This window comes from Thermobia domestica, chromosome 5, assembly GCF_964235325.1.
Source record: "Thermobia domestica chromosome 5, izTheDome1.hap1.1, whole genome shotgun sequence".
NCBI classification, from domain to species: domain Eukaryota; kingdom Metazoa; phylum Arthropoda; class Insecta; order Zygentoma; family Lepismatidae; genus Thermobia; species Thermobia domestica.
Window position 1 is genome coordinate 216383938 of NC_137458.1, and position 20775 is coordinate 216404712.

The following is a 20775-nucleotide window of genomic DNA, read 5'->3' on the forward strand; positions in this document are numbered from 1 at the left end:
CTGCATTAAAATCCCCTACTTTCTTTTTTTATGGTATCGCGGGAGTTGGTGAAATATCCGTTCCACTTCTATATCGTCTTTTATATCGTAATCCTTATCTTCTGTTGGAACATGTACATTTAAAACAATAATATCACACCATTGATCTTTAAGAGTAATAAAAGAAAGTCTATCATTACAAATTCAACCTGTTTAATTGCTGATGTTATTCGTTTGTGAACGAAGAACCTTGTCCTTAATTGGTGATTATTATTTCCTTCCCCGTAAAATAACGTACAAATTCCAGGCTTCACTGTTCCCTATCATTTCCATTTAACTTCCTGAACTCGTGCTAGGTCCATCCTATATTGCTGGAACTCATTCGTTACAGATTTTAACGCGCCTGCCATAACGCGCTACATTGTAAAACAGCACTAGACTTCCAATCTATGAAAATTCAATACCGGAACCGAAAGTAGTAGATCTATAACTTCTAGTTGCAGTAGAGGGATAATGTGAGAGAGAGAACCTGTCTTGGTGCTCAGGGGATATATAATAGTTTTAAAGGCGGTTCGATATTAATTCAGCAATCACAGGACAATTGTTCATCTGACGCTGAATCCATATCCAAAACACTTTTGCACTACCTCTTACAATTATTATTACTACGTAGGAATCAATACCGGAAGTTCGACTAGTTCTTATCTATTCCAATTTCAGTAAAATAATAAAGCTGACATGAAATATATTCTTGGATTCGGAATCTATAACAGAAAAAACTTGTCCTTTCTATTTCCGTTTTTACTCTATGGGAACCAATATTAGAACCTGAAGTATTATTTGATTTCTACTACTTTTGGTTGAAATAAATAAACTCGGAAATAGAAACTATCCTTGCGGTATCGAATTCATTTGAAAAACTACTACTCACTATCTATTACTGTTTTACACTATGGCGATCACTATTGAAACCGGAAATCACATTTCCATCACTTCCGGTTTGAATAGAGGGAGAAATGTCGGGAAGAAAATTATTCTTGAGACACTCAATCCATTTCTCGCTGTCACTTAGCTGTTGCTCTATGAAAATCAATATTGCAACCAGAAACAGTAGTAAATGTCTACCACTTCCGGTTTTAGTAGTGATGGGAGTAAAAATGGTTTCTTTACTTGAGACACTGAATTAATTCCGAAAATCTGTTGTTCCTATCTATTACTTTTTTTGTTCTATGACGATCAACCTTGAAACTGGAAATGGTTAATTTCTACCATTTTTGCTTTATATAGAGGATTGACGAAGCGGATGGAACCTATTCTTGAGACGCTGCATCGATATATATATATAATATAAAACTCTTTGTCGATATCTTTTACCGTTTTTTTCTAATACCTATCAACGGACACAACGTGCTATAAGACTTTCTCTAGTTACAGATAGCATAGTTTGGAGACCAAAAAAGCATGAAAGTAATTAGCAAAATAATCATTAACAGTTGAAAAATTGTTCTGGCCTACGACATAGAATCACTAGTTTCCTTTCCAGTCCATAAAAAAAATCCAAAACACTACCCAACAACCTTCTTAAATGATTAACATTATTCGCTCTCTCTCAAGAATTTTCCAAGCATTGATTCTATACGTGACGTCATACGATCTGGACCCTACTTCCTCAGAACGAAAACCGAAGTGTTTTGAGGCAACCTAACCTGTCTTCTAATATTGTTGGTTCAATAGGAAATGAAATCTTTCAGTTTAACGTCTTACGATTGGTTCTATAGAGTTTCCAATACCTACCAGCTTATATGTTCTAAAAATTACAACATCGAGTTTCATGGTATCAGAATTAATTGAGCACTTCGAAAAGATTTGTTGCCTGGCCTTACACTATCCTGATAAGTCTTATGTAACTTGAACAGATAGAAGATAAAATTACATTAAGAACCCACTTCAAAGTTCCGGAAACTTCTGAGGAAGAGAGAAACCGCAGGAACTGGTTTTGGTTGGGAATTTCACAAGATGGCACATTATTTTGTTACTGAATGAGAAGAGAATGCTAGGCAATCTCTAAGCATTGTGCTCCTCATAGCTAGTTTTCTTTGACACAAAGAATCTATGGAGAAATTGATAGTTGAATTGCCTGTGGGACGAGGCCAAACTCTTAGTTCGCTGCTGGGGGAGGTCGTTCGTTAACCATTTGGATAAAAATCAATGCTACATTCAGCCGACAACATCTGTGTCGTCCGCCTGCGTCGCTCCCAAATGTATTTGACCGTTTCATTCTATTTTTAGATCTCCTGAGGTAAACATTAAAAAAAAAAAAAAACACTTCAGTATTGTTATATATGATTTTTTTGTTTGGTTAAATTTACAATCAGCACGCACTTTCTATTATTATTATTATTATTATTATTATTATTATTATTATTATTATTATTATTATTAATAATCTATATATTAAAATGCTAGGTTTATATGTTTATCACCAAAGAAAAGTTAATATGTTTGTCCCCAATCCTTTCGACAATGAGATATCGAACATCACAAGTGCTAGAAACGTGCCGTTTTCACTAGTCGATTCCAATTTTGTGCACATTGTTCAGTTCTAATTGAAGAAACAATATAGCCATTACTTCTTTATCACATTTTTTTAAGGGGTACACTGGAAGTGTTGAAATCTTTTTTAAAAGTAAAGCATCATATCCTACGAGTTATACATTCCATCACGACACAATTGTATATGGGAGTAGTATATCTCTCAGGCGTTTGTTTTATGCAAAAAGATGACAAACGAAGGATAACCATTTGTCCAGTCTAAGATGAATCTTTATTGTTTGGAGTTTTTTGCCTAATGAACACCATACATCACTGACATAATTAATTATGTGTGTAATGTATTTGCTTATTACATGCTGCATGCAAGAAGAAAGAAAACCCTGATCATAAATGAATTAGAAACTCAAACCGGAAATAGGCTCAAATCTTGCAAACAGTGCTAGATATTGAAAAAATGAACGGAAAACTTCCCATTTATGGTACTCCTTGCTGATTTTTATCAAGACGTTTTTCACTTGTGTCCGTAAACGGACATGTAAAAATGTGAGGAATGATAAGAGATTTATGTTCATATGTGAATGGTACACTGTGTAGAGAGCGCAGGTTCAGCTATCAAAGGCAAGAGGAGATCTCTTATGATAATTTATCCTGACTCGTATGATAAAAAGTAACTTTCATATCAAAGAAACTTCTTAATCTCTCATGATTTCGATTCCCGGCTCTCTCCAATTTTATTCAAGTGTATATTTAGAAGAAGTTGGGAAAAGATATTTGCCTATTGATGTTGCAAACATTCAGGATGCCGTGCCGTTCTGGTACTTTTGCGTTGGGTACTATACCCATCGAAACCCAGGCAGACCTCATATAACATAAGGGGCGAAATCTTTCACTGATAAGGAGTAATACTTCCACCATTAGTTTTCTGAGGATGAAGGTAATTATTTATTGATAAGGCTTCGAAATAGAAATAAGCAGGATCAACAAATGTTTTCAGTGGCTATTTGCGAGATGGAAGGAAAGAAAGGAAACCAATAGGTTTCAATACAACAGGTTTCAAACTAAAGTTAATGAAGTTTTCTCCATTACTTTCATTTATTATTTATCCATTTTGTTTTATTTTACTGCACCTCTGTTCACTGAGTTAATTTATCCTGCACCAATTCACTTCGCTGAGCAAAAGCTAAATTTAGTTAATTTCTTATCTTCCTTCTTTGTTTTTTTTTTTCCATACAATTCATACTTTTGCCTTTGAACCTTGTTAATTGCCATAAGTTTTTCTTGGGGCACGGTGGTTCAATGGTAGAGCTATTACCTCTGGTACATGATGTCCTTGATTCGATTCCCGGATAAGTAGCATAGTTTATTAAATATTGAATTAGCATTGTTTGGAAGTCTACCGTAGTTTCACACTGTGAAACGAAACTCACTTGTTCAAAATAGAAACCTCTTTTGTTCACACACAACTTCGCATGACCCAGTAAGTTGGCATTGAAATATTGAATGATTGATCGATCCAAAATCTTTTACACACCAACATAGATTATTTTCTTTTTTATCAATTTGATATAGTTTTATCGGAGTTAAAATTGTATGAAGAAACATACGAATGAGTAATATCGATTTGTATCTTGACCATTTTTCTATGATATTGGATAACGGTTTATCGTTGATGTCCATTAATTCCCAGTAGTGTTTTCCAGGACCAAGTCTAATTTTCTTTTTCCATAAGTCTATTTTCCTTTTTTGTTGTAGTTTTACTATATACTTGAAATTATGGAATGGAAGTTTTATGTTGTATCTAATTCCAGTTGTAGTCGCTTTTCTTGACAATTCATCCACTGATTCATTAAACGTTATGTCTACATGTTCCTTTGTAGGCATATAAAATAAATGAATTTGAAAATTCTTGTTTTTTTTTTTTAGAGCGAAATAACTAGATTTAATTAATTATGTTCCATGATGTAGAGGCAGTACATTTGGGATAATTTATAGCTGTTACAATACTTAAAGCGTCAGTACATATACAGGCATTCTTCATTTGTGAGTGGCTGATTAATAAAAAAGCTTGTCGAATTCCAAACGCTTCTGCTGCAAATATTGAAGTACTTTTTGGTAATTTATATTCTTTTTCAATCTTGTACTTAGGAATAAGAACCGCAGCACCAACTGGATAATTTTGCTGCTTTGATCCGTCGGTGAAGGTGAATGTGCAATCATCTGACAACTGGTCTTTATAATAATTCCATATATTTTTGTGTATATTAGGTAATCTCTCTTTTGAATGAAATTGTATATAGTTGGGAATTATTGATGAAATTTTGATTAAATTTACTTTGTACTGAAATGTGAATGGAATTATTGAAGGAACTTTAGATACTTATCTTATATTGGTGATATTCAGTATACAAATGAAATATCCAAGGAAGTCTGTTTTGGTATGGCGTTTTTTCTTTGTATTTATAATTATTAATTTGTCTAAATATTTGAATAGAAGAAAAGATGATGTGCCCATTCTTGAAAGTAAATAATTTGCAGTAAGTTTACATATTTGAATTTCTATAGGAACATTATTAGATATTTCTAAAAGTGCATTCTTTGGGAAAAATGATGGCTGTGAATAAATTATCTTCACTGTTTCATATTGTAAATGTTGAATTTTGTCATAGAATTGTGATAATTGTTGAGAGTAAAACATGCTTCCATATATTATTTTTGCAATTATGGTGTTATTCATTATTTTTTTCAAAGTAATGCCCCATTTCCTTGCACTTAAGCTTTTCATGATATTAATATTAATAAATATTTTAAATGGCTTTTCCAAGATAATTTTTCATTATCTAAATTGAGGCCTAAATATTTCAGTTCCTTAGTATAATTTAGATAAGAATCAATAATTTTGAATTTTGGAACTGTTTTTATTTTTCTCTTCGTATAAATGATGTATGAAGATTTTTACCAGTTAATATCTAAGCCATTAAGGAAGCTCCATTGTTGAAGAGCATCCAAGACCACTCAATTTTACTACAGCCGTATCAACTGTTGAAGACGATTCCCAAATTATTACTTCATCAGCATATGCTTGAACATTAGTTTGTTGTTTTAATTGACATATGAAGTCTCTTATATATAAATTAAATAATAATGGACTTAGTTTACTTCCTTGTAATAGTCCTAAAGACGTAGTTCTTGCTTTGGTCATAAATTTGTTTATTTTTATGTGAACTTTCTATCAAAGAGGATGTTATGAATTATTCTAATAAATTTTATTGGTATTTTTAGTCGTATTAGTTTTTGAATTAAAATATCTAGATTAACAGAGTCGTAAGCTTTTTTGAAATCAATACTGATAGCAATTAGAAATTTTTGTTGCTGGAAAGTATACCAAATGTCTAAAATTAAAGGTCCTATTGCATCATATGTTGAGCTGTTTTCTCTAAAACCAGATTTTTTTTTTTTTTTTTTTTTTGGCAGTAGTTGGTTATGTTCCACAAACCACTGTAGTCTATTTAGTATGAACTGTTCAAAGATTTTAAGACTGCACGATAGTAAAGCAATTGGTCTGTAGTTTTTGGCAATGTTACATTGGATGTTAGGTTTTAAGATAGGAATAAGTAAAGATTTTTCCATGTTTTGGGAATATTACCAGTATCCCAAATTAAGTTAAATGCATTGAGTAAAATTTATTTTCCTTCTTCTGTTAGACTTTTATAATGCCAGTAATGAATACCTTCTATACCCGGAGCTAAATTCTTTTTTTGTTTGTTTGATACTAATTCCAGTTCTAATTGTGTAAATGATTCTTCAAGTTCCGTTGATGTTGATAAATTGATGCATGCATGTAAAAATGATCTATCCGTATGAGTCGTATCAGGAGTGAGATTTCTGTGAAAGTCTTCGATCCATTGTTGTTCAAACATTGTATTAGTATTCGGTTGCTTATTAAATTGATTTCTGAAAAATTTCTATATTAAAAGACGTAGGAGTTTGGTACGTTAACGAATTACAGAAATTCATCCAACAACTCCTTTTGATCTGCTTTAGAATTTTAGTAGTTTTTGCTTTTATTTTTGTATACTGAAGAAAGTCTTTCTTGCTTCGTATTTAGTAAAAATTCCGATTTTTTTTTTTAATGTCTCATATTGATGGCTTTTTGTGCCCTAATATTCCACCAAATGGGTTTGCTATTGTCTTGCTTTCTGTGATATTTTTTGTGGACAAACTGGTCCCTGCCGTTAAGACATTGTGTTTTTGTATTTGCAACCGACTTTATTTTTACATTGTTCAAATCTTTCAAGTTATCCTTTCTTAAATTGACCTGAGTTAAATTTCTAGAGATAATATTAGTATAAATTGTCCAATTTAATTTAGTTTCAATTCTGTTTACCATAGAATACTGTGTTCTAGCCTGCTGAAATTGATCATAGAGAAACTGGATGAGTAGAGATAATTATAGGGAAATGATCACTACCAAATGAATCATAATAAACTTTCCATGAGGCTTGAATATATAATGATATTTTACATAAAGTAATATCTGGAACTCTTACACCATCTAAAGATATTCTAGTGGTTGTGCCATCATTTAATAATAAATACGGTAAAGTTAGTAATGCTTGATTAATTTTTTTTCCTGCCTTGTTTATTTTTGTACTACCAGTTAAAGAAGATTGTGTATTAGTGTCTCCTAAAATATAATCAAATTTATTTTGATGTAAAGTATCAGTCCAAAATTTGCTAATAACATCAGGAGGTATGTATAAATTTAAAAATTTTGTATTCGCTTTTTCTATGCCGTACATATGAACTTCCTGAAATGATTGTGCAATTTGAATATTTATCTGTTTAAAAGGAAGATTTTTATGAATAATGGTTGCCAAACCACCATAATCATCTGCTCTCAAATGTTCTAAAACTACGTAATTTTTGAGATGAATTGGCATATTGGGTTTCCCCCGTTTCTTGTATAAACAAAATACCCGGTTCATAGGTTTGAATGAGATGTCTTATTGCATATTATTTAGTAAAATAGCTTTGACGATTCCATTAAGTAATACCAGACTCTTACTATAAATACTATCCATTAACAGCCAATATACACAGATTTTTTTTTCGGATAAAATTAAATATAAGCATACGAAAGGATAACTGTGAACAATGTATGGTTTTAAACATTTTTTTAAATTATGTAATGAAGCAAGATGATTGTAGAAAGGTTGTGCTAGTTTTTCAGTTGTTTCACTAGTAATGTCGCCATTGATTGAGGTAAGTATATTTCCCAATATTTGTTTTATAGCTTTGTTCTAGATATGTGTAAATTTTTTTCATTTGTCTCGCATGATAGGTCTGTAGATTCTTGACAAAACTGATTCTGAGAATCTGACCAATTTCTTTTGGAATAATCCGTATTAGTGTTCCCTTTGCGATCTTTTCTTTTTCCTATCTGCTTAATATTTTCTCGCTGCTCTTTAGGAACAGACGTGTTACCTTTCGAGAGGTATCTCTGTGTGGAACCAAACTTGAATTTAGTATCCCTATTTTGTGATGTAGTTTTGTTACCAGAATTTTTACTAAGTTGAAAAAACGAGAGCTGCTATTTTCTGTTTGTAGCATTAAAGTTATAACCTTTTATTACGCTATCATTTGAGGACTTCTATGACTTGTAGAAGTCGTTGAGTTATCAGTATTTCTACGTCGCTTCCGTGGGGAAGGGGAGTGATCCTTTTGTGCTATTTGAGAATTGGTTATTGCAGGAGAGTTCAGTGACTATTTCAGGATTTGTGATGTTGAATTTGTTGTTTGACAATTATGTGCTATTTATTATTGATTTTTTTACTACATTGCTGTAAAGTGATATGCCTTTATTAGATGAGATTTTTCCTATTTGTGCACTAGCTTCGTTGAAAGATATGTGCTGCTGTGCCATAAGCAACATGATTTTCTTTTGCCTGTCTTTCTGGGCAATCGGTAAAAAAGGCATCATGATCTTCACCACAATGTATACATTTGACCATGTTTGTACATGTTTGGGATTGATATTCTTGAACATTTATGACAAAAGTATCTTTTAGCTTTACATGTACGGTCAGTGTGACCATAACATAAACACAGTTTACATTGTCTTACCTCGTATTGCCAGTATGTATGGAGCAGCTCTCAGTTTAAGAAAAAGTATTTTCACTTCAAGTGGTAGAGTTTGGGAATTGAATGTTACTATTATGGTAGAGGTTGTTATTTTTTTTACGTTCTTCATTATATCTGTAAATTCTTCTAATAGAAATTATTGGTACATCACTTTTAATTTCCTGAAGTAGCTCATCTACTGTTGGGTCAACTTCTTTTACCACACCCATAGTATAAATGGCGTGATTGGGGATAAAAGCATTCCAATCTTGTTCTTTAAGAATGGGATGTAACAAAAAATTATTAGCTGCCATCCCGTTATTGAAGTAATTTTTTATTAAATTTTTCCCTATTGTTTGAAAATTAGCTATGCCTTCTATGCCTGCTAGGTAGAGTTTCCAACTAATGGACATTAAATGTTTTCGTTCTAAGTCTTCTTGGTTTGACTTTACAAAAACAGAAAAAGGCCTGTATGTAGTAAAGTATACCTATTGCTAATGTCATTATTTTGCTTATTACTTTCTCTTATGGAATCTGAATTTTTATTTGACTGTTCTACATTTAAACATGAAACCATATCTATCTTCATAATTTTATTTTGATAACCACTTGTATCTGACTGAATGGCTTGTTCTTTATTATCCTTGTTATACTCTGAATCTTGTATAGTTATGGAGACTTCCATATCATTACCTTCCGCCATTTTCTTGATTGTTAGATATATATACAAACATATTAAAAGGAATGATAAAGTATTTACAACTAAGAATCAAGCTACAAATTAATGAACTAAAGGAAACACAACTGGAAAACACACACAATACACGGAGAATTAAAATTAAATAAAAAGATTAGATCTCACCACAAACAGGAACTGAGAGTCAGTAATACAGTTTTTTTCTCTCTTTTTTTTTTTTTTTTTTTGCGTTGTCACTTTTTAATGGTGTTTGATTGCACTGTAACACTAATCTAAACTAATAACACGTAATTAATAAATTGTTTGTGTGTTATTGGATATCAAATCTTGCTTGAAATATTCACTGTCCAAAAAAACAAAACATTAAGTCACAACTCAATCCATTTTCCCTTCTCACATCACATCCAATGTGCATCATCAACTGCCATCTTTTTCATTCTTTGTGTGTCTACCTCTAACGTATCAATTCATTTATTTACTAAAACACCTGAACAGTGAAAAGATAAACAAACAGACAATTAACATACATTTAGGTTAAGTTTGCTACATATATTAAAACACTTTCTGCCCACATCAAATGAAGAAAGTTTACTTTCAGTCCTCAACAATAGCCATTTTTGATGATGATATGGAAAGTGCTAACAAAACAATTTCGTTGTTTCAATTCTGAAAAAGAACTCACGAAGACCATAGAAATAACGACGTATTATTATTTATTGGATAATTTTTGAAGTAAACAATATCTGTATAATTGGTGTGTGATTTATTAATCATTCAGCAAACTGAAAACTTCTGGTTTCCCTTAAACTTGGAGCTCAATTCTCTTATTAAATTATATGTAAGTCGTTCCCGCTAGTTTGGTGGTAGCGCGTGTGCCTTTGGTGCACGTGTTCACGCGTTTGATTCCGGATGTGAGAGCATTGAAATCTGAAACACATTACTGTGGTTCGAGTTTCATTTTAAGCTATAGGTCCACGTCTCATGTTACCTCAATGTAGAAGAGTAAAACTAAACTTCAAGAAACAATCAATATGTCCAGAAATGAAAAAAAAAAAAAAAAAAAAAAAAAATTGATCAATCGCCATAATAGTACGTCGTCGTCGCGAAAAACCCTTTAAGTGGTGTCTAATTCAAGAAGGAAATGAACCAGATTATCAAACAATGAAGTGACCTCTGTTCTCAGGGTGACATTAAAGGCTAGCAGAGCAACTAGAGGGGAATACAAATCAAACTTGTTCCATTTAACTCAATAGCATTGTACTTGCATAGGTCATGATGTGAATTGACCTATATTTAATTGTTTCAGCAAAAAGAAACGAAAAACATATTGGTTTTTCTGTTTTATAATGCCTTTCATGAGTTCACTATCCTTTCGTTTGTATGTTTGATTTAGATCTTGCAACTTCAATTTCACGTAGTTTTATACTAACTGCAGCTCTGAAAATTTTTATAGATATATAAATCAGATTATAATACAACATTTTCATATAACTTTGCTGCAGCTGATCATTTTACTGCAACATATTCCATATTGCAGTCTCAATTGACTTTCCAAATGCAAAACCTCAGTTTAATATTTGGAAATTATATAACCAGCGAAATCACACTACTTTCACTGTACTCCCTTTTATATCCTTCTGTTGTTTCAAACTTGAAGATTCATAAATGATACATCTACCTAGAAATGTTATTTGGCTACGTCCTCTTGGTTTTCAGTGAAATGAAAACAAGTAGTAGACCGTATAGGTTTACATTTTTTGTTTTCAGTGGAATAATAAACTTGATCCAGCTACAATATGGCTTTGAAGATTAACAATGAACGAAATTAAGTTAATGTGTTTGTCGTAATTCTTGACGGTACTTGACGCATTTTGATGTGGACATATTCAAAACGAAATACCATCTTAAGGAAGTTGTAGAATAACAAAGTTAGTACGTAAAAAGAGAATTAATAATTAATAATAATAATAATAATAATAATAATAATAATAATAATAATAAAGGATTGTCATTACGTTTCCTCTATTTTGCGTTTCATTATCATACGTATTTATTATACGCATGAATTGTTTACTTTTATTATTTAGTGCCTACGTAAAGCAGTAAAATAAATAAATGTCATTTCCATTGCTGCAGAAAATTAAAAAAAAACAAAAAAAAAACATAAATTGCGATGCAAGTTTAAATTTGTATCGCAAATTACTACGCATAAAGGAAATTAAAAAAAAAAATAACTGTTACTAATATAAATTTAACGCAGTGGTTCCCAACCATTTTCGGCTGGCGATAGACTACTGAATTCTCAAGGCATCGCGAAGCACTTGTTTAATTTTTTTTTATTACTAATAATAAGCCTGTATGTATCTATAAAGTGGTCACTTTATATACAACTGAGCAACGTTGCTACCGCTGGAGATTTGACTCCGATTTAAATAATTATTAAATGCTTCTTGATTTTTGGTCTAAAATTTCGCGACATAACGGTTGGAGACCACTGATTTAACATTCCGCGTTTATGCACCGAGGCTAAGGGAGACTGTGTGATGAAATTGATGATAATGGCGAAATAAAGAAAGTAAGAGGAAGCGGGAGAATCCCGAGAAAACCCACGCACACAATGTTTATCTACTGCAAAGTCAGAATAATTGCTACGTAGCAGGATCAATAGTATATATATTTTTTTCTCATAAAAATATTAGTTTCATTTTATATTTATTAATGGGTATGTCGGGATACGGACAAAATCTCGCGGCTGAAACCTCGCCGCCCAAAACCTCGCAGGATAAAATCTCGCCGGGCCAAAACCTCGCGTTGCCAAAACCTCGCCGCCAAGATCTCGCCGGGCCAAAATCTCGCCTGTCAAAACCTCGCCATCCAAAACCTCGCGAACCAAAATTTCGCTTGGCCAAAACCTTGCGGAATGAAACTTTTCTTTAAAATTTACCCAATGAGTTTCTTCATATGCAATTCCACATTACAAATAATAATAATAATAATAATAATAATAATAATAATAATAATATAAGAAGAAGAAGAAGATACAAAACATCGTGTGCGTGGGCTTTCTCGGGTTATTCCCGTTTCCTCCCGCTTTCTTTATTCGATCATTTCCTTCATCCTGGTCATCTACGTCTCCTTTAAACTACAGGACATAATCAAGGGACGTCGTAAAAACTCATATATTATTTCATACTTTCATAAATATTACTAGATTTTTGTTAAAATTTTAAGTATATATTATTTGAAGGTTGACACAGTTCTCACAGCTTCGATTAAAATCAGTCAGAAATAAACGATGAATTTAGCCTCCAACTAAGGACGAATTAATCCCCCTTTTCCCCGATTTAAAAAAGTTCAAAGATACAGTAATTTTCATTTAAATAAATAGTATTACATATTGACGCAACATGGCGCTTCTTTTTAGTTGTTTTGAATAACTGGGGACTCGAGGTCGGTTGAACCCGAGAGCCTGCCATTGGTGCTGGCACACGTTCGGTCGCGAGATCATTACAACGAGGTTTTGGTCAGGCGAGATTTTGGGTATGGCGATATTTTGGGGCGCGAGGTTTTGGCAAGGCGAGGTTTTGGCCCGGCGAGATTGTCGCCGCGAGGTTTTGTACCCAAACCGGGTATGTCCACGGAAATAGGGACAAAAATTCATGAAAGAAATATAGTTGTAATTTTTAGCCAAGTTGTTCTTTTGATTTAAAAAAAAAAAAAAAAACTATTAAATTCCCAATTAAAACTTTATTAAAAGTACCGAAACTCAACATGTTGAAATCTACATATGACAACTGATGTGTAGGATAAGAAATACATATTAAATCCTCTAACTAAAAGCGTTTTCTTCTAGCAGTCGGATTTGTTGATAGTTTTGGAAAAATAGTTGTTTAGAACTCATTCATTTAATATCGAATGTTTTTTAATATAAAGTTTATTAAATTTCTTTATAGGCTCTGCGATTTCCTGCTATCAATGTAACAGCCATAACGATTCATCGTGTGCAGAAGAGAAAGTTCCAGAAAAATACAAAATAGATTGTTCAAATGATCAAGAGGGAAGCAGGAATATTGTTTGCAGAAAGATCACCCAGTGGGTAGATTTTGAAGTTAACAATCGTAAGTATTTATTTATTACAATATGTTACTAGTTTTTCTTAACCATTTTATTTTATTTTATTTTATTTTATTTTTATCACAGGTCAGTGTTCTGTAGAAAACTGAAGACATGATAGGAAATATGAGGGTGTCGAATATTTTTTTCAATTGTGAAGTTGAATATTACGTTTAAGATTGTAGGAGAAAGAGCAGGGCCGGTTCTAGACATTTCTTAAGTGTAAGCAAGCAATATTTAAGTTCCCCCACCTAGATGATAATAAAAGACTGAAAAGTTGTAATGGACAAAAAATCTTCAAATAATTATACAATTGCAAGTTTCTTTAATATCTGTATTCTCCCTGTGAATGTTAGCGAAAAATGGCGAAATTATAACTAATTGACTGTGGATGAATACTAAGCGAAGTTCCAATTTTAGTAATGAATTGCATTTTTTAATCAAATAAGCACAAGACCCAACTAAGGTATATACCTAAGATGTTTTTTGACAGGTACAGTCAGCGGCAAAAAACCTGCAACATGAGCATATAAGTTTATTGTTAAATCACGAAGTCTTTTGCTCCAAAATAAGTCTGCACGGGAGGAGGCCGAGGTTTATCCTGGCGTGATTCGTTCCACTTAGACGTTATGTTCATTCCATGTGCTGTTAGGCGTAGTTTCGCAATAAACTTACATCCTCATGTTGCAGGTTTTTTGCCGCAGATTGTACAATTGAAACATAAAGGTTGAAACAGAATAAAACTCATGAGCTTCAAGTCTAACATTAACACAGGTTTGATCTTGACAACGAGGTATGCTCTTATGCTTCACTAAAAGCATATTTCATAGAATTTTCTAGAAATACAATTATCTTAATTAGCTTATCGTAATTAGCTTGATTTCTCGTCTTCTTCATTACTGAGAAGTTCATGTTAAAAAGACACTTTTCCGGCTTTCATTTTGGCAAAATCTCTTATTGCACCCGTATCCATTTCATCGAGTATGTCATTTTCAGTGGCCATCAAAGCTAGTTCATTTATTCGTTCTTGAGATAATCTCAGGTAGTTCTTTATTAATTTTAGCTGAACTTGTTTAATACGCAACAAATGACAAAAGTGTATGCCTCAATCGATATTTAATTTGCCTTCGATCCAGTGGCGGAACTTCAAAATCAGGTCCCTCAGCTAAAAATATTTTCAGATCCCCTTAGGCCTATAAAACAATTAAGTCCTTTCATGTATCTTTCTAACATAGACGTTGCAGTGGCGTACTCAAGCAGCGGCGCACCCAAGATTTTTCTTTTGGGTCCGAAGATCTTTCGGAGTAGCCTACAAAATCAGAGCCAGCTCTACCATATATGCAATGTGTGAATTTGCACGGGCGGCAAAATTTGTCATAACTATATCATTCAAAACAAATATTTCTTGCTGGAAACAGACTATGATGATGATGTAAATTTACTAAGTTGGCCTATCTGAATACTACATCTATAAATCATGTTTAGGTCACATTAGCTTAAGGTCACATGGGTAGTGCTAAAGCAAATGGTCAAACAAATCACACCATGAATTGCTTGATTATTGTCAAATACAAGAACTCAATTCTCGTACAGTACCGAACACCTGTTCCATTTAGTTAGTTATCACAGTTTTGATACGCAAACTAGTTGTCTTTGTCACAAACAAGTTCCTTGTTATTGAAGGTAGAAATATTTTTTTTTTTTTAATTTTTAACATATAGAAGGAGAATCAGAATATAGAGATAAAAGAGTTAGTTGCACTAGAATTCCAAACTGATATATTGAGATTGAAGCTCGATAATGAATTCTATAAAAAGGATTAGCCTACCATCTTTCCACTACAAGTGTGTTTGCTTTATCTTTCACTAACTTAATAGATTATTATTTAAAGAGAAAGCAGACAAAACAAGATTGTATTTGTAGTATTTAGGCCATTCTGAGTGCGAGTGCTCTTTCCCTCCCCTTAAGGGGGGCAGGAAATAATGCCATTGCACGGGGTGGAAAATTGCCCAGTGCGGGCTTTGTACAAAATGCAAATAATTTTGTGTATTTGCCTCCTAAAATTATACTAATTTTCTTTAAAATAATAAGTTCTGGAGGATCCAGATTCTTGGACTACCTCCGCCGTTGTATTCCTGAACACAAGTAACTAATAATCAAAATCCTACATTGCACTAGGACTATTACCAAATGTTTAAAATTTCGCTCCATAAATTTAATACGAGAGAATGGATGGATAATTATTGTTACACTGTTATAATACAACGACCATATGTATATGCTGCTGTGATTGACAGTGAGAGATCTGAAAATTATTACTTATAATCCTAATGACCTTTCGAATACAGTTACCCCTGCGAGTTATAAAGCTTATGCTGCGTGAAACCTAATTGTATGCAAACTAATTTTGAAATACATTAAATTTAACTCAGATCCGTAACCGAAAAAAGCCGTGTCCATTCCGTTTTAATTTAACAATTCAATAGCTCCGCCGAACAACGTTGCATGCGACAATTTCTGTCACATCGAGATTTTAACAGAACAACGATACTGTAATATAAGTTCCTATTCTATGTAACACCATTTCATATAAAAGCATAATTTGCAACTGAAAAAGTAAATGTAAAGCCTATACATAATCAACATATAGTTTTCTTTATTATTTCTGTAGACTTGGATTGTTGTCGCTTGCTACGTTGTTCGGCGGAGCCATTCAATTAAATTTCTGCAATCATGTAAAATAAACCCAGATTCCAAACTTTGTTGACTTGCAAATGCTTTGTTAACAATAACTGATATTGACAACTCCCTCGCCTCAATATTTGTAGGATTATCACTTTCAAAAGTTTGTCCAGAAGTCGAAAGAAACTTTTTAAGAGACTTCGGTTGCCTCTCTTCTTCTTTCAAGTTTTGTAGCTTACTTTTCCGATAAAATGATCACTTGGTTCTTTATCGTTGGCCATTATTATTACATTACATGAAATACAAAGTGCTATTGGAAAGTGAAGACGCACACCATTATAAATAAATACAAAAAAAGAAAAAGAAAGAAAAGAAAAGAAAGAAAGGACTCAGGATAGAAACGAAAATGTTGAATGACAAATGGACTAATAGACATTAACAAAGTGAGCATTAAGCTGTGGACACCGACTGTGAGCCAGTGATATTAGGAACTTAAGTTAAAATTTCCCTCAGAAATGATCAAAAATTCCATTTGTTCTGCCCGTTTTTTCTTAGTGTTTGCCCTCCTCCCTGGACCAAGGACATCAAAAGTCTAGTTTCAACTTCGATAATGTGCATTTCATTTGCACTGATTTCTCAACCCTTCGCTTTGGTCATTGAACCGAAGCACTATGCGGAGAGACTGTTTATGACAAGGCGGAACACTCTTAAAGACATTTCTTTCTACTGTAATAATACCACCCAATCCATAAGCAACACGTGCAGTTGATTTCGTTTTGTTTGTTGATCCATTCGTATGTTAAATACATATTTGGCAATCATATTCTCAAGCAAGGTCGCGGAAGGGTTGTTGGAAGACTAATAGAGAGTCTGTTATATTTGTATTTTGTGTATATGATGGGGTTGTGGAAAGAGTGCGGCTGTCTTTAATCGTACTGCCGCATTGCTTAATACACATCTATTAGAATGCTAAATTTCCCTACATTTTATTTCATATTCGTAAAATTTCCCTTTTGCCCTCTTTAAAAAGCTTTCCTAAATCTCCCTGCGCCGCAGGTAATTTTCCTCAACTAGCATCACTTGTGAGTGTAACATTGGCGCCAATTGATGTACGAGTCCATTTCAATTGTAAAATGATGATTTACAGCCAACCACACAAAGATTCGACTTTATTGTCCTTTTGGTGTATTTTATCTGTATCTCAGTCTGTACAATATTTATTTGAAGCTATTTGGAAATTTTTTCATCATAACATTTTCTCTAATAAATATTCACATTTAAAACATAAGATTTCTTTTAGTTTGGCGCCCTCTTTACCTGGTGCCTCCTGCGAACGCGTAGTTCGCAGGATTATAGATCCGGCCCCTGAGAAAGAGGGAAGTCTGAAAATTCATCTGCATTGTGGGAAATTAGTTTCTTTAAGTTGTAAAACTGAAAATGATACCTAGCACTCGCACTGATTTCATTTTTTTTTTTTTGACGTGCACCTTGGTTAAGAACACGCAGCTCATATTCAAGCCCGTATTTAAATCAGACACAGTAGAAACAGGAAGAAATCAAATATATTATGTTTGCTTGTATCTCTTTATATATTTTGTATGTCCCTCTTTGGTAAAACCGACTGACTTGTTTATAACAGAAACCATGGTAAGATTAAAATCTCCAGTAAACAACAACAACGTTGTACGAAATGAATCCAAGATAATTGAATACTAAATCAACTCCCTCAGCATATTCGAATGGCAGAACAAATAGGAACCATTTAAGAGGTTAACAGAAGTTATCTATTAGAACACTGCTTTTATTCTGTGAACGAATTTCTAAATATGTAAAAGAGTATAAGTATTGATACATACAAAAAATGTATTTTTATATATTACTTTTTAGATCCTAGACTTCGCTTAGTATTGTAAAAAATATAATTGTGTATGTATGTGTATATTAGAACTATATGTATTTGCATTTTATATTTGACGAGTCTTATTCATACGTACGAATTGGTGCAATATGTATGATTATAAAAAACAAAATTGAATTAAGATAGCATAGTTAAACCAAACATTTAACTTAATCTAAATAAATTGTTAACGTTAAGGTTGTTGTAAGCTATCTAGTTGGCTTTACTCAGTCCCACTAGGAAAGTGTTGTAATGATGTCCTAATAAATTTGAAATCATCCCTTCTCCTTTCCGTTATAGTGTTTTCTCAAATGCTTCTTTGAGGTATAAAAGCCTAAAGACTGACCATAAAAGCACCTTATTAAGACTTTACAAAGCTCACCCCCAACTTCTTTGAATGTTAGTGAACAACTTAGACAAAACAGGGCCGGCCATTACCATATGTGCAATACGTGCATTTGCACGGGGCGGCAAGTTTCGAGGGGCGGAAAAATCTGTCGTAACTATATTATTAAAAATATTTTTTTCTTGTTGGAAACAGATTTCATGATGAGGTAGTTGAATTTGCTAAGCTGACCTATATGAATACTACATTTATAAATCATGTTAAGGTCGCATTAGTCTAAGGTGACATGGACAGTGCTAAAGCAAATGGTCAAACAAATCTCAGCATAAATTGTTTGATTGTTGTCAAATATAAGAACTCAATTCTCGAACAGTAGCGAACACCTGTTCCATTTAATTAGTTATCACAGTTTTGATATGAAACCTAGTCTAAGTCTTTGTCATAAGCAAGTTCCTTATCATTAAAGGTGGAAACATTTTTTTAAAAAGTCTTTTAACAAATGTTGAAGGAAAATCAAGAAATAAAGATACAAGAGCTAATTGCACTGAAATGCAAATTGATGTGTTGAAATTGAAGCTTGATATTTAATTCTATAAAAAGGATTACCGTATTCCCTCTGCAGGTGTGTTTGCTTTATGTTTCACTAACATAACAAATTATTATTTAAAGAAAAAAACACACAACGAGATTGTATTTGTAATGTCTAGACCTTTCTGAGTGCGAGTAACTTTCCTCCCCCTTCATTGTTCATGATGAAGTAGCATACTTAAAATCTTGGCTTTTAAGATTTGTTCTTACTGGAGAAAGGGGGCGGCAAATTGCCTAGGGGCGGCTCTGAGACAATGAAGAAAACTCAGAATTTAGAAAAAGAACAAGACAATATCTACAAAATGCTTATACGTGTACGTGAATAATAACTATTATCAAGACAATTCGTATAGTATATAAATTCGAGTACCCAATGGTTATGACGCCAATAACTACGCACCCAAATTTCTGGTCCATGAGTTATTACTTTATTTAAAAACATTTTGTAAATACTACTTTGCTCACTTTTAATATTCTTCATAGTCTTTCACTAAAATTCAGAAAAGTAGTGGTGAGCTTACTATAGCAAAGAGCCTTAACAGAAGTACATTAAATTAATGGTACCGACAAAACATACTATTTCTTATTACAATGTCCACTCCAGGCTTGTTCTTGATCAAAGAATTTAATGTTGGTAAACTAACTGGGAAGAGATATCAAGAAGCAAAACTATAATACCATTGAAATAAAATGAACATAACTTAATAATGTTCTTGTAGGATTTTAAGTTATGATACATAAAATGCTATATTTTTAAACTTCTCAAAAATCACATCATATTTTAAGTTTGTTAATAGAATCTCCCTATAGTTATATACCATATTAAGTTCAGTTTGCACAGTGGTATTTCCAGTATTTATCTTATAAAACCGTAAATTTTCGGTTTACAAGTTTTCAACTTATATTTCGAGATCATCTCCCCCTACATTTGCAATTCACCGATAAACTAAAAATTCTAACTCTTTAAGGCAATTAAGTTGGTTGTGTCATCTTTGACACAGATATCTGTGGTAATACGAATTCATTTCCTAGAACAATATTTTACTTTGGTTTACCATCTTATGCATTCAAAAACAGGATTTATCGTATTCATCACTAGTTTTATAGCGCATGGTTATTTTCTCTAAGCAGTTGTCATTTAACTAATTTAACATCTGGTTCTATGATTAGTATACGAAGTTCACAATAATAATAATAATAATAATAATAATAATAATAATAATAATAATAATAATAATAATAATAATAATAATAATAGTAATAAAATGTTACTTTCTTTTAGAATTTTAAATATAAATTAATAGTTATTTCTATCCTTCAAATTTTTATCGAAACTGTGTTTTTAGGCCAATCAATGAAGGGTCGAATAAGGAAAAAAAAATGGTGGAAAGCTGGAACAAATTTTATTTTCTTTATATAAGTGTCCGTAACAACATACTAATTTTGCACCACCCCGGATTTGGCCGCCATCTCGGAAAAATGACGTCAAAAATTAGTTTTTTTTGTAAATATCTCACATGGAAAGCATTTTAGAGCAAAACATGTTATTACAAAAAATAATCTACATTAAATTCTCTACAAGAAATGTTCTCTTCATATTTTCCCTAGGATGCACCGTTTAGATGTTATAGGCGTGGCAAATTATGCATTTTTCTTTCAGCATCACTTTGTAGCAGAACCTTAACAAAAATTTTCCGATATTATTTTATTTTAGTGATTTTTTATATATAAAATATAAATTAGTATATTTTTCATTCATTGCAGGTGTGACTAAGGATAAGTAATCAGGTCTATTAGATC

The 20775-nt window shown here is 32.5% G+C and overlaps 1 protein-coding gene across 1 annotated transcript in view; it reads left to right on the forward strand.

Annotated features, from left to right (window-relative positions):
* Window positions 1-20775, forward strand: part of LOC145686402 (uncharacterized) — a 118714-nt gene that overhangs the window by 72061 nt on the left and 25878 nt on the right. The window contains exon 2 of the mRNA XM_081759688.1: window positions 13303-13467. Within this exon, the coding sequence (XP_081615814.1) occupies window positions 13303-13467 (165 nt within the window). The remainder of the gene's footprint in view (window positions 1-13302; window positions 13468-20775) is intronic.